The sequence below is a fragment of the Sinocyclocheilus anshuiensis genome, unplaced genomic scaffold, assembly GCF_001515605.1.
Source record: "Sinocyclocheilus anshuiensis isolate Anshui unplaced genomic scaffold, SAMN03320099.WGS_v1.1 scaffold1081, whole genome shotgun sequence".
Classification (NCBI taxonomy): Eukaryota; Metazoa; Chordata; class Actinopteri; order Cypriniformes; family Cyprinidae; genus Sinocyclocheilus; species Sinocyclocheilus anshuiensis.
In genome coordinates, this window is record NW_015555831.1 from 814,201 (window position 1) to 828,463 (window position 14,263).

At 32.6% G+C, this 14,263-nt stretch overlaps 1 protein-coding gene across 1 annotated transcript in view; it reads left to right on the forward strand.

Annotated features, from left to right (window-relative positions):
- Positions 1 to 1,339: 1,339 nt before the first annotated feature.
- The window catches only part of LOC107675411 (cytoplasmic aconitate hydratase-like), a 32,202-nt gene continuing 19,278 nt past the window's right edge, over positions 1,340 to 14,263 (forward strand). Inside the window, exons 1-11 of the mRNA XM_016469730.1 lie at positions 1,340 to 1,440; positions 7,080 to 7,214; positions 7,346 to 7,514; positions 7,597 to 7,734; positions 8,875 to 8,944; positions 9,034 to 9,217; positions 10,770 to 10,909; positions 11,045 to 11,216; positions 12,098 to 12,198; positions 12,319 to 12,435; positions 13,619 to 13,778. Coding sequence (XP_016325216.1) covers positions 7,118 to 7,214; positions 7,346 to 7,514; positions 7,597 to 7,734; positions 8,875 to 8,944; positions 9,034 to 9,217; positions 10,770 to 10,909; positions 11,045 to 11,216; positions 12,098 to 12,198; positions 12,319 to 12,435; positions 13,619 to 13,778 — 1,348 coding nt within the window. The 5' untranslated portion in view covers positions 1,340 to 1,440; positions 7,080 to 7,117. The remainder of the gene's footprint in view (positions 1,441 to 7,079; positions 7,215 to 7,345; positions 7,515 to 7,596; positions 7,735 to 8,874; positions 8,945 to 9,033; positions 9,218 to 10,769; positions 10,910 to 11,044; positions 11,217 to 12,097; positions 12,199 to 12,318; positions 12,436 to 13,618; positions 13,779 to 14,263) is intronic.

Consider the following 14,263-nt stretch of genomic DNA (forward strand, 5'->3'; position numbering starts at 1 on the left):
CATTTCAAATTTGATGTTTTTTTGTTGAAATAACTGTTTCTTCTTATGTTTTTCTTATCAGTTTTGTATATTAGGGTTGTGTGTTACACCTAATGTTGTTAAATGAATGTTTATTGCATTATTTCAGTTTCATGTGTGTTACCATGATGGTGTTTAGTGTTCGTGTGAATGACACTGTGCACCTTCTATATATATTATTATTTAAAAGCTGCTTGTGATGGGCTTTGGTTCATCATGTGACTTTCTCATCACCACCTGCATTTGGTGGTTATCAGTGTATTACAAAGGTACAAAACAGATTTCAGTACTTCAATAAGGTTTGTATATTAACATTATATCAGTTAATGAAATTACGGTATTTAACTGTAAATTTAAGTTAGAACCGTAAAACCTAAAACGTTGCTACCGTATTTTTTACGGTAAAATTACAGCAACCACAGCTGCCGTTTTTTTACCGTAAATTTTATAGATTTTTTTTTTACAGTGTATTACTATTGTACGACGGAGTTTTAGATATGCGTAAAAAATATTGAAAATTATGAGAATAAAGTCGTAATAGTCGGAATAAAGTTAAAATGACAAGAATAAAATCTTAGCAACAGATTAAAGTAATAATATTTCAAGAATAATGTCAAAGTTACAAGAAGTCGTAAGTCGCATCAATAGTCTTTGCAACACAAGATTAAAGTCAATGTTTTGAGGACAGAATTTAATGCATTGTAAATAAAACTCGTAATATTTTGAGAATAAAGTCACAATTATATGAGAACAAAGCAGCAAAGAATAAGTCTTAGTATGCGAAATTAGTAATGTTTTTGAGAATAAAGTAGCACTGAGATTAAAGTGGTCATATTTTGTCAAGATCAAAGTCGTAGCAATACAAGAATATTTAGCTCAAAGAAGAAATGATTAAAAGTCATAACACTGTAAGAATAAATAAAAAATATTTTCCGAATAAAGACAAAATTACGTCACAGTAATACGAGACTTAAGTATTTTATGAAGACTATTCTCGTAATTTTTTACTTAACTAGAAAAAAAACTATTAAAATAAAAAAAAAATCATTATTAGTCAATACATAGGTAATGAGATAAGAAATATTTATGAATTACTATCGCTAGACACTAGTCAAAAAGTCACGTGTCATTGGGTTACTTACTAATAAATAAAATAGGTAGGGCTACTAGTAATGCAAAAAATGGACACAAGCTAGTTTTAAAGGAATAAACAGCTTGCCACAGATATTTTGTAAATCAACAGTTCTGAAAAGTTACTTTAAGTGTGTGTGTGTGTGTGTGTGTGTGTGTGTGTGTGTGTGTGAAGTTTATATGCTGCTCATTTAGAGGAATTACGGTAAAAACAACGTTAAAGAGGTCGAACGAACATCTAGTGACAGCAGCGCTCAAATCTACAAAAAACACTGCAGTACACACTAGGAGGTAAGCACTGAACAAGCTGTTACACAGCGCTTCATGAACATTACTGCATGCTGCATGCTACATCTACATCTCTGCTCATATTAGCGTTTGAGTTCATCGTTTTTGTACAGTTGTCTATCAGGCTAATATCGGGAAGCTCCGTGCTGTTGCATATTAAAAGCATGCAGCTGAAGTTATTAGCACGAGCATTGTGGCAGCTTAAATGTGTGCGTGTTAGTGCGAGATCGAGTGGAAATATCAGCAGTTTCGGCTCTTGTTTGGTTGAGTGCACGTGAGCTAACCAGCTATCAGCTGACTGACAATGAATGAATTGAAAGTGCACGCGCTAATAGTGTAGTTGCTGGTGTAAAGTTAGTGCAAATGGACTTTTGCACATTACTTTTATGTGACATCGTGCACTGGCTTCAGTAAATCATTGTCTAAACTAGTTCCTGGAAGACTGAGAAGCACAGAGCCTTATTTCATAGTCCAGAGTCTATCACACACAACCATACTGAACTCTCACTGCCTGACTGTAGAAAATGGCATTGGGTCACAAGACTGGGTGGAAATGCACAGATATTGCCTCAGATTAATCTTCATTCTGTCTGTTATGCTTGGCCCTGAGTCTCATGCTTTGAGATATCAGATGGTGATTCACTGGAGTAACTTAAAGCTGGTTCCTGGTGATTCTGCAGTCAGATATGTTTTGTTTGTAACGTGTTTTGTATTTCTAAATCACTGAAACATGCATAAACTGCTGCAGAGGAATTACATTTCTTATGATGTGACACGTTGGCCAAAGTGGGGTCCGTGAAAAATGTTTAGAAAAAATATATTTATTTATTTTACTTGTTTATTTTTGCACTAATTTATGGACTTATTTATATGTATTTATTTCAATCGATTTTATTTATTTAGATTCAAACAATCACACAAACAAACAAATAAAAAATGTAATAAATACATAAATCTTTTTGATTGATACATTGAGAGAGAGAGAGATTTAGATTCAAACAAACAAATAAACATAAATAAAATTGCTTAACATAAATGTGTACTGAATAAACAAGCAAGTAAATAAAATCTATTTTGGTGTTAATTTTTGTATATTTTATTTATTTAGATTCAAACAAAAACGAATAAGCAAATAAATGAGTACTGAATAAACAAATAAATATATAATAATAATGAATGAATCTGTTTTTGTGTTTGTTTGAATCTAAAATTTATATATTTATTTTATTTATTTACATTAAAAAAAAAACAAATAAACGCATTTTGATTGATTCATAATGAATATACAATAAATAAATTAATATATCAGTACAGCACTAAAATGAGTTGGGGGGGAAAAACCGTAATAAAACTAATAAAATATTTTCCGAATATTTATAATATTAAGTTTTCACAGAATAATTTGGGTCTTTATGCAAGAATCTATAAAGATCCCTTTTACATTTTAGGTCCCTCGCACAAGAATGATCATGTTTAGGGGCATCTAAAAGATTGAAAAACCTTGGTTTAAGTCATAATAATGGTGTCTAGTCCCTCAATCATTTGCTGTATTATAGTTGTTCAGCCTGCTCGGTCGGTTCTTGTCTTCTGTTTGATGTGTTGCACAATTCTGCTGCTGTTAGAGCAGGAAAAAAACACTTTGCTTGCTGCACAGCTTGGCCTCATTGCCTGCTCATATCCCAGGAGAACTGAGCTAAACGTGTTAACATGATAGCATGAGAAGACCTGCTGGGGTGAAGCACCAGGGGCTCTTTTGCCCTCGTTTTTCTTCTAAGGTTTAAATGAAGTCCTTGGGTTGTAAACTGCTGCCTTCTGCTGTAGTAATGTTGATTTATTGCAAAATCAGAAATGGTTAAAGATGAACAATCAGTCATTGAATGAAAATTATATTGCATCACTAAAAAAATAATGAATGAACATCTGAAGTATTTAAGCATAGATGGATATATATTAGCTGGGTTAACTAATCAGCTAATAATTGTCTATTGACCTCTGCATTTTATACATTTACATTTAATCATTTGGCAGACACTTTTATCCAAAGCGACTTACAAAACAGGACGATAGAAAGTTAAGTGCTAGTATTAATTGGTCAGGTGCTGGCGAAAAATATGTTTTTTTTGAAAATGGCTAAAGACTCAGCTGCTTGAATTGAAAGTCACAATACAAAGTCATTTACATTGCATTCAGTGTCTTCATTTTATCAGCTCATGCATTCCCTGGGAATTGAACTCATGACCTTGGTATTGCCAGCCATGTTTTCTTATTATTTAAATAAAATAATGTTATTATATTTGGACTGTGCCTCATTCAGGAGCATTAAATTGTATTAAATATCAGCATATCAGCCACTATATTATTGAACAAGTGTTGCTCATAATCAGTGTAATTTTAGTATTTATGTACTAAAATAACATTATTTATAAATTGTATTAATATTTAGAATTGGCTTATATAATATAACAAAATATACCGTATTTTATATTTTTAGTTTTTTTTTTGTAATTCTATGTGCTTTTGTCATTTTATTAGTTCTTCTTATATATTTGTATTTATCTTTAGATTTATTTCTATTTCAATTTTAGTCATTTTAGTACTTCACCTTAAACTGAAAACTCCAAGGCAGTTTAAATCTAATATTCATACTTTATTTAATTTTAGCTTTATTTCAATTAGGGTTGCAAAGGAGTGGAAAATGTCCGGTAAATTTCCGGAAACTTTCCAAAAATCCTTGGAATATTCCAACAAAAAAAAAATCCTGGAAAGTTTCCAAACTTTCTGGAATATTTCCGAAATTTACTGGAAATTTTCCACCGTTTTGAATTAATTTCAATTAGTGAAAATTATTTTTAGTCGTAGTTAACAATAACAACACTGGTCATAATTTGTATAGCACTGGCACATTTTATCGTTTGTATCAGTCCGCTCATCTGTTATCTGTTACTCCGCTAGAGTTGTTACTTCTTTTGCCTCTTTTGAGTAGATCTGTTATCTCGTTTTCCCCCCATTTTTAACTTTTATTAAGTAAAACATCAGCTAAAATCAGAGCTAAATTGTTTTTACTTGTCTATATTTTGTCTGAAATATCAGTTATGCATTATCACATTATTTATGATATTGCATAGTTCACCGAATAATGAAAATGTCTTTCCAATCCCATAACTTTTAAACACAAATGAAGATATTTTTAATAAAACCTGTGAGATTTCTGTACTTCCATTCACCCAAAACTTTGATGGTTAAAAAAGCAATTTAATCCAAGTCTTCTAAAGAGACATGATCGCTTTTATTCACATATATAAACATTAATCAATGCACATGCTGTATATAGAGCACATCAAACATTTATACTTTTCCTTAAGGGGTTAAATATACAGTCATTTTATTTAGACACAGTTATTATAGACATCACAGAACCGCTAGTGTAATCATGACCTATGAGCAGACATGACTTGGATATGAATAGATTGATTGAAACATTAGGAAACCGGTGTGAAGAAAGAGAGTTGGCTTTATTTCTGACTCTTGTGGTCTGACCGCTCACCTGATGCATCACAACCAGTCCAAAACCTCTCCAAATCTCCAGACTCATATGTGACCCTGGAGCAGAAAAGCAGTCTGAAGTCGCTGGGGTATATTTGTAGCAATAGCCAAAAATACATTGTATGGGCCAAAATTGTCGATTTTTCTTTCATGCCAAAAATCATTAGGATATTAAGTAAAGATCATTTTCCATGGGCCAAATATTGTCCTATCATAACAAACCATACATCAATGGGGAACTTATGTATTCAGCTTTCAGATGATCTATAAATCTCAATTTAAAAAAATTGACCCTTATGACTGGTTTTGTGGTCCAGGGTCACATATGAGTTTATTTTGACTGTTGTGTTGAATCCAAGACAAATACCATACAGTTCATTATCTGTCACAGTTTTGGAGAGGAGCATGTTTATCTCATTGCATGAACCTGATCTCTGTAAGATCCAGCGTATAACAAGGCTGTGATGTAAACTGGAGATTTGTCAACATGCAGCTTCTGTATAAACCAGTGATAAAGTTGTGCCTCCTTGATCTCTGGTGCTGGCAGCGGCTTCAGATGGTGTCGTCCTGGCTGTCACGTACCAGCCTCTTAATTCTGGGAAGTTCCCGTGCCTTTGGTGTTGAATAGAGGTGGAGAAAGAGTCCGAACTCTCTTTTGCAGAAGCGGAGTGCCAGGATAAGAGATTTTGATATTTTTGGAGATATTCTGGATTTTTTGGGGAAATTGTCTTGCCGTTCAGAACAGGATCAAAGGTGTAGTTATAATTATTGCAAATTACTGTTATTAAAGGTACTTTTATAAAGAGTACTTATTATGGAAAAAAGAATATACTTAAGTGTGAACTGAATGTAATGTTTTCGGACACTTATTTACATGGTATTTTAGATTACATTTATATTAAATGCAATTAGCTGAATTTTAGAGTGCTTTTTTGACCCACTTAAGTAGGACTTAAGTACACCCGTTTATGTAATTTCATAATTTTATTGTCTTATATGGTTAAATTGTACTGCTGAATGTACTGACAAGCATTTATGGTCAACTAAATATAGTTTAATGTCTTTTCTGTTGAAACTTGTATGTCATGTATTTAAATATATTTGTAATTACACATTTATAATGATGGAGTTGCTATTTAGTACATTTAAAATATATTAACTTGTAAATGTAATTGAATAACACAATGTAGTTAAAACTATTGGACCCCCTTTATATTAAGTGTCTTACTACTTACATTTGAATTAAGTGCAACTACTGTGTGCATACATTTTTACATTGTACTTGTTTAAAAATACCTTCTTGTAATTAATTTCTGTAGTTACATCTGTAATTATCCTACCGCTACACATTAACCCACGCTTAAACCTAATCTATCCCTAACCTTGCCCAAATCCCACCAGTGTTTTGCAATCAACATGAACACAATAAGTACATTGTACCTAACAATTACATTTTTTTTTAACTTAAGTACATAGTAGTTAAAGGCAACTATTTTAAAGTGGGACCAAACTATTGTTTATTACCAAACTATATATTTAAATATCTTTGTAATTCGACTTTTGTAGTGGTGAAGTTGCAAGTTAACTTTAACTTTAAATTTAATATCGAATAACACACTACAGTTAAAATTATAATCAAGTACTTAAGTCTGTTAGTATCAGTCACATCAAAATAAGTGTACTTTTTTTAAAGCACAACAAAAGATTATTAAAATAATGATTTAAAATGTACTTTAAAGTAAAACTTTTAATTTGACTCTATAACAAAGTGCACCTTTTAAAAGTGCACTTAAGTGTGTTAAGAAACACAGTCATGAAAAAAGGCCTACATTTAACTGGTCTTTATTTCATTAATGTAAATTTAAGATGTAAAGTACACTACAAGTGCACATTCAATACAAATAAAACACTTCTTTTTTTCACAAGGGAATGTTTGCATAATACCATAATTTTCTCACATCATAACTTGAGTGGTAAACATTTGTGATCTCGTGTGCAAAAAAACATGGTATTACCATTGATTTTACCATCTCCAAAAAAATGTTTATTAGTGAATTCAGCAAGTCACTTAGGATTTTTTCTCTTCCTCTCAATTTAAGGTTCAAGAGTGTGAAGTGAGGAAGCATTGTTATTAGTTATGACGAACCCTTATGCATACATTATTGAGCCTCTGGACCCCCAGAAGCCCGACCACAAGTTCTTCAACCTTAAAAAGCTTAAAGACCCCAGATATGGTAAGACGGTATTTTATATCTATGAATTGTTGAGTGAAAGTTACAGCAACTGTGCTGCTGGCAGGGTTATTGTATGGAAAATGACTTGAGTAGAGACATGACTGTGTCTTTCTCTATGCCTTTCTTTGAAGACCAGCTTCCCTTCTCCATCCGTGTGCTGCTGGAGTCTGCGGTGAGGAACTGTGACGGGGTCCTGGTGAAGAAAGAGGATGTGGAGAAAGTCCTCAACTGGAAGGTGACGCAGAGTCAGACCGTGGAGGTGCCTTTCAGACCGGCCCGCGTCATCTTGCAAGATTTCACGTAGGTTTTAACTGGATCTCCATAACCTGCAGCTTTTCGTCTTTCGGTTACATATGTCTCATTGTTGGTTCTCTGTAAACAGGGGTGTTCCTGCAGTGGTCGACTTTGCAGCCATGCGTGATGCAGTGAAAAAATTACAGGGCGACCCTGAGAAGATTAATCCAGTCTGTCCGGCAGACCTCGTCATAGATCATTCCATTCAGGTTGACTTCAACAGGAAGTAGGTCTTCGCCATTTGACGGAAATGTAAAATAGTTTTACATAGTCTGTCGATCAGAACAGACTCTGTTTGATGTCTGTTTTCATGTGCTGAGTTCTCATGCTGAAATGTTTTAGATACGTTCATGTTGTGTTACTGGGTTCATTTCAAGAGTATTTGCCTTCTACAACTTATTTTTTTTATCTCTTAAATCTACATCAAGAACACAGATTGCGTTTGCTTAATCGTTGACAACATGAGAAAATAACACCCTTGTGAAAAAGACTTACTTTAGCATACTTTAAAAAAAAAAAGAGTATTTCATTTTTGGGTAATTTAAAAAATATGTGAAAACTGAATATAATGTTTTCAGACACTTAATTGCATGTTATTACACTTAATTGCAATTAAATTAAAATGTATTATAGATTGAATTTATATTAAATGCAGAATTTTACATGCTTTTTGACCCACTTAAGTAGGACTTAAGTACATCTTCATATGTAATTTCATAATTATTTATTTTGTCTCTGAAATATGGTTAAACTGTACTGCCGAATGTACTGACAAGCATTTTTGGTAAACTAAAATATACTTTAATGTCATTCCAATTGAAACTTGTATGTCATGTATTTTATAATTTTGTACATTTAAAATATATTAACTTTACATGTAATATTGAATAACAATCTACAGTTAAAATTATAATGAAGTTCTTTACATGTGCTTTAGTATGTTAGTCAACAACACATCAAAATAAGTGTACTTCTTTAAAGCACGACTAAAGATTATTATATATATATATATATTATAAAACAATGATTTAAAATGTACTTTAAAGTTAAACTTTTAATTTGGCGTCATTAATATTATATGATCTGCAAGTACAGTTTTTTTTAAATGTACTATTAAGATTTGAAGTACACTACAAGTGCACATTCAGTACAATTAAGCACCCTTCTTTTTCATAAGTGTAGCTGTTTACATTTTTTAGGGCCCTGTCCTTATGAACTCCCAAAATGTTACTGTCACAACTAAAAATGAAAACTGCAACTAAAATGTCACTTGGAGCGCTTGTCTTGGGGTTTGCTCTCTGGTGACAAGTGTATCGTGATTTTAACTGTCCAGTACAAAAGTTTATTACCTTTTCCATTCTTCAAGGTCTGACAGCCTTCAGAAAAACCAAGACCTTGAATTTGAAAGGAACCGAGAACGATTTGAGTTTTTGAAGGTAATTTTCCCCTTCTGTATTTGATATTGTTTGAGACTACAAGATATGACGATGAAGATGGCTTGAGAACTAATTGTATCGGTCCACAGTGGGGTTCTAAAGCATTCCGGAACATGCGGATAATTCCGCCGGGATCAGGAATAGTCCATCAGGTCAATCTGGAATACCTGGCCAGGGTCGTGTCTGAGCAGGACGGATACTACTATCCAGACAGTCTGGTGGGAACGGACTCTCACACTACCATGATTGATGGGCTGGGAGTGCTGGGCTGGGGTGAGTGAAAACTCATTGAGAATCACCACAAGTTTCATTGTTTTAAATAATATATTTAATTACCTTTACATTTATCATTCTTGGTGTGAATGAGCTTCAAGTCATAACTATGAGATAAAAAGGCGAAATTGTCATAATGTATTCATAATTATGACTTATAATGTGTATAAAATGTCAAAATCTTTGAGATGCTCAGTCATAATTATGAGATAAAAAGTTTAAATTGTCATAATGTATTCATAATTATGACTGTAGTATTATGACCTAAGCTGTGTATAAAATGTCAAAAACTTTGAGATGCTCAGTCATAATTATGAGATTGAAATTGTCATAACTATGACTTTATATCTCATCATTTTGACATGTTATGTGTAAATCATATTGCCTAATTATCATAATGCATAATTATGCCTAAGTCATGATTATGGCAGTTCATGTCATAGTTATGACTTATCTCATAATTTCAATTTATGGCATAGTTATGACTTAGTATCTCATAATTTTTACATTTTATGTATAGGTCATATGCATGTCACTTATAACAATTTCAACTTTTTATTTCACAATTATAACTTAGTATCTCATAATTTTTACATTTTATGTATAAGTCGAAATACGTAAGTCATAATTATAACTATTTTGAATTTCATGTCAGAATTATGATGTATCTCATAATTTCGATTGCAGTAGTTATGACTTCACATCTCATAATTTTGACATGTTATGTGTAAATCATAATGCCTAATTATCATAATGCATAATTATGCCTAAGTCATAATTAAGGCAGTTCATGTCATAATTATGACTTATCTCATAATTTCAACTAATTGCATAGTTATGACTTAGTATCTCATAATGTTTACATTTTATGTATAAGTCAAAATACATAAGTCATAATTATAACTATTTTGACTTTCATGTCAGAATTATGATGCATCTCATAATTTCGATTGCAATAGTTATGACTTCACATCTCAAAATTTTGACATTTTATGTATAGGTCATATGCAGGTCACTTAACAATTTCAACTTTTTATTTCACAATTATAACTTAGTATCTCATAATTTTGACATGTTATGTATAAGTCGAAATACATAAGTCATAATTATAACTATTTTGACTTTCATGTCAGAATTATGATGCATCTCATAATTTCTATGGCATAGTTATGACTTAGTATCTCATAATTTTTACATTTTATATATATATAAGTCATAATGCATGTCATGCTTATGACATTTTCGACTTTCGTGTCATAATTTTGACTTATGTTGTAAATGATATAGTATCTAATAATTTTGACAATTTATGTAAAAGCCATAATACATAAATTGTAATTATTACAATTTCAACTTTCATGTCATAATTTTGACTTATTTCATAACTATGACTTTGTATCTCATAATTTCGACCTTTTGTTCCTTTTTTTATTTTGGAAAAAAGAAAGTTAAATTGTGTATCATTGTTGGGCTTATAAATAAAGAACAAGGGAAATTCAGTAATAAATGCTAAATGTCGAGCTGAGATTTAAGCTCAGATCTTTTGGAGCAGGTGTTGGAGGTATCGAGGCGGAGGCGGTCATGTTGGGTCAGCCGATCAGCATGGTGCTGCCAGAGGTCATCGGCTACAAACTACAGGGGACGCCTAACAAATATATCACCTCCACTGACATAGTGCTTACTGTCACCAAGGTATGCAAGTTTTGCCATATCAGAATTTTTATGGTGAAATTTTTTGCTTTTAAGAAACAATAACTCAAATAAGCTCCGTGGTTTAGTGGATGTTTAAAAACGAAGTTGCTCTGTTTTACTGCTTTCACTGCTTAGCATTTGCGGCAAGTTGGTGTGGTTGGAAAATTTGTGGAGTTTTTCGGCCCTGGTGTTGCTCAGCTGTCTATCGCTGACCGCGCCACCATCGCCAACATGTGCCCTGAGTATGGAGCCACCGCTGCCTTCTTCCCTGTAGACCAGATCAGCATTCATTATCTGAAGCAGACAGGTAGGTAAACCTGTCCCTGATCAGTTTTAAAAGCTTCTAACCCTTGTTAAAAAGAAGTACACTTTAGCATACTTCTAAAAAGAGTACTTATTATTGAAATAATATACTTTAAAAGAATATACTTAAATGCAAACTAAATGTAATGTTTTCAGATTTTTTTTTGCATGTAAATTGCGATTAAATTAATGTTTTATAGTTGAAATTAATATTAAATGCAATTATTTGAACTTTAGAGTGCTTTTTGACCCACTTAGGTGCATATTTATTTTAATTGCATAATTACTTCGATTGTCTTTGAAATATGTGCTGACAAGCATTTATGGTAAGCTAAAATATACTCTAATGTAATTTCTATAGAAACATGTGCAATATATTTGTAATTACACATTTTGCAATTTAGTACATTTAAAATATATTAACTTTGAATGCAATATTGAATAACACTACAGTTAAAATTATAATCAAGTATTTTACGCGCTTTAGTATGTTAGTCAACACATCAAAATAAGTGTACTTCTTTATAGCACAACACAAAATCACTAATACGGTGATTTAAAAGGTACTTTAAAGTAAAACTTCATTTGACATTGACAAAGTGCACTTTTTAAAAGTGTACTTAAGTGCGTTAAAAACATAGTCATGAAAATGTCTCTCTTTAAGTCACTTAAGTGGCCTTTTATTTCATTAATATCAAATGATCTGCAGATTTTTAAAAAATACTTTAAAGATCTTAAGAACAATACAATTAAGCACCCTTCGTTTTCACAAGAGGAACTACATTCTGCTGTGGTCAGGAAGGTGGAATTGCTTTACTTTCTACAAGAAAGTTGGCAGCTCTCACTGTTTATACAGTATATGTTTTATTCATATGTGTTTTTAAGGGAGGGACGCAGAGAAGCTGAATTACATAGAAAAGTATCTGAAAGCGGTGGGCATGTTCAGAGACTACAGCAACACGGCGGAGGATCCACAGTTCACTCAGGTAGCAAATCTAAATTCAACACATTCCCACAAATCTGCTGTTCACAGACAAATCTGAACCTCTTTCTGCAAATTGTACTTGTGTCTCAGGATGATTGTTATTCATCTTTCTCTCATGCAGGTTGTTGAGTTGGACCTCAGTACGGTCGTCCCCTGCTGCAGCGGTCCCAAGCGGCCACAGGACAAAGTGGATGTATCAGAGATGAAGCAGGACTTTAAAACGTGTTTAGGGGCCAAGGTACATGCCACAGAAACACCTGAGAAAACACACAGGACACACACTCCCTCTGAATCTAGAGATAATGCAGCATTATTTTTCCTCATGAAAGAGAAAATCAAACTTTGATAAAACATATTTATGACATAAGAGATAAAAAGCTGAAATGATGAGATATGAAGTCGTAATTATGCCACACAAGTCCATATGACAGTCAAAATTATGAAATAAAAAGTCGAAAAACAATAGAAAAAAGTCAAACTTGTGACAAAATTATTTGCATAAATATTCTGACATAAATTGAAACTGGCACAAAAACACGGTGAAATTATGGCAGTCACAATTATGATAAATAAGTAACGAATATGAACAAAAAATTCATTGTGATAGTTATTTTAACAAAATTATGAAATAGTCATAATTATGACCATGTAAAAGATTAAGACACAAAAAGTCATAATTGGCAAAATTTTAAATTATGACACAAAGTCCTTATGACGGTCAAAATTTTTATGCAATAATTATTTACATAAAAAAAAATCTAAACTGACATAAAAACATGAAGAAACGCTGACAAAGTCACAATTTTGACATAAAAGTTGATATTATAGCAATATATAACAATGAAAGTCATTATAACAATAATATGAAAAAAGTCATTAGACTTGACAATTGAAGTCCTTTTGACTGTCAAAATTATTACAAAAGTCAAAATTGACATAAAACTTCACATTATGACAAAACAATTGACATACAGTAACTCCTAATTATTTCATTAAAAGTAAAAAATGATGCGAGTCATATTTATTACATAAATATACATTTTTGTTCGACTTTTTAACATTTTGAAGAATATTTGTTTTACGTAATAGTTACCAAAGCATGGTTTTTTTTTAATTTATTTTTTTTTATCATGTCACTACAGGAATATCTGGAAGCTCATTCCTCCACATATTTTCTTTTGAAAAATGTTAAGTGTGTATTTAGTTTGGTCAAGTTAATTTTGTTAACTTTAAGAGTGCACTAAATTAAAGATGGCCTCAAAGCTAATATACATGAACAGTAGTGTCATAAAATGTACAAATAGTCAAATTTAGATTTTGAATGGGTTCTTTAAGGCAGTGCTGAAGCAACCATTCTTGTCTAGAGACATATTCCTGCTCACCTGTGTCATCCATCACTGTCTGTCTGTGTCTGTCTACAGCAAGGCTTCAAAGGATTCCAGGTGGCTCCTGAGCGCCATGATGTTCGAGTGCCCTTCCAGTTTAACGGAGCGGAGTATTCACTGTCTCACGGATCCGTGGTCATCGCAGCTATTACCAGCTGTACTAACACCAGTAACCCCTCAGTCATGCTGGGAGCAGGTACATGTCTGTCCACAGGGATGCCATCGAATTTAATTCATCTACTCACCCTCATGTCACTTGAAGAACATGTTTATTCCTGTAAAAATTGATGGTTAACAGATGGCTCTTTTCCATGTTTTAAAAGTGTATGGAAACGGGGCTCCAAAAACACCACAGAAGTAGTCCATATGACTCTTTCTCCATGTCATTCTTATTTGACCTGTACATTTAAAGGGATAGTTCACCCAAAAAAGAAAATTCTGTCATTAATTACCCACCTTCATGACGTTCCAAACCCCTTCGTTCATCTCCAGAACACAAATGAAGATATTTTTGATGAAATCCGAGAGCTTTTTGACCCTGCATAGACAGCAATGCAACGACCACATTCAAGGCCCAGAAAGGTAGCAAGGACGTCGTTAAAATAGTCCATGTGACATCAGGGGTTCAACCGTAATTTTATGAAGCTACGAGAATACTTTTTGTGTGCAAAGAAAACAGAA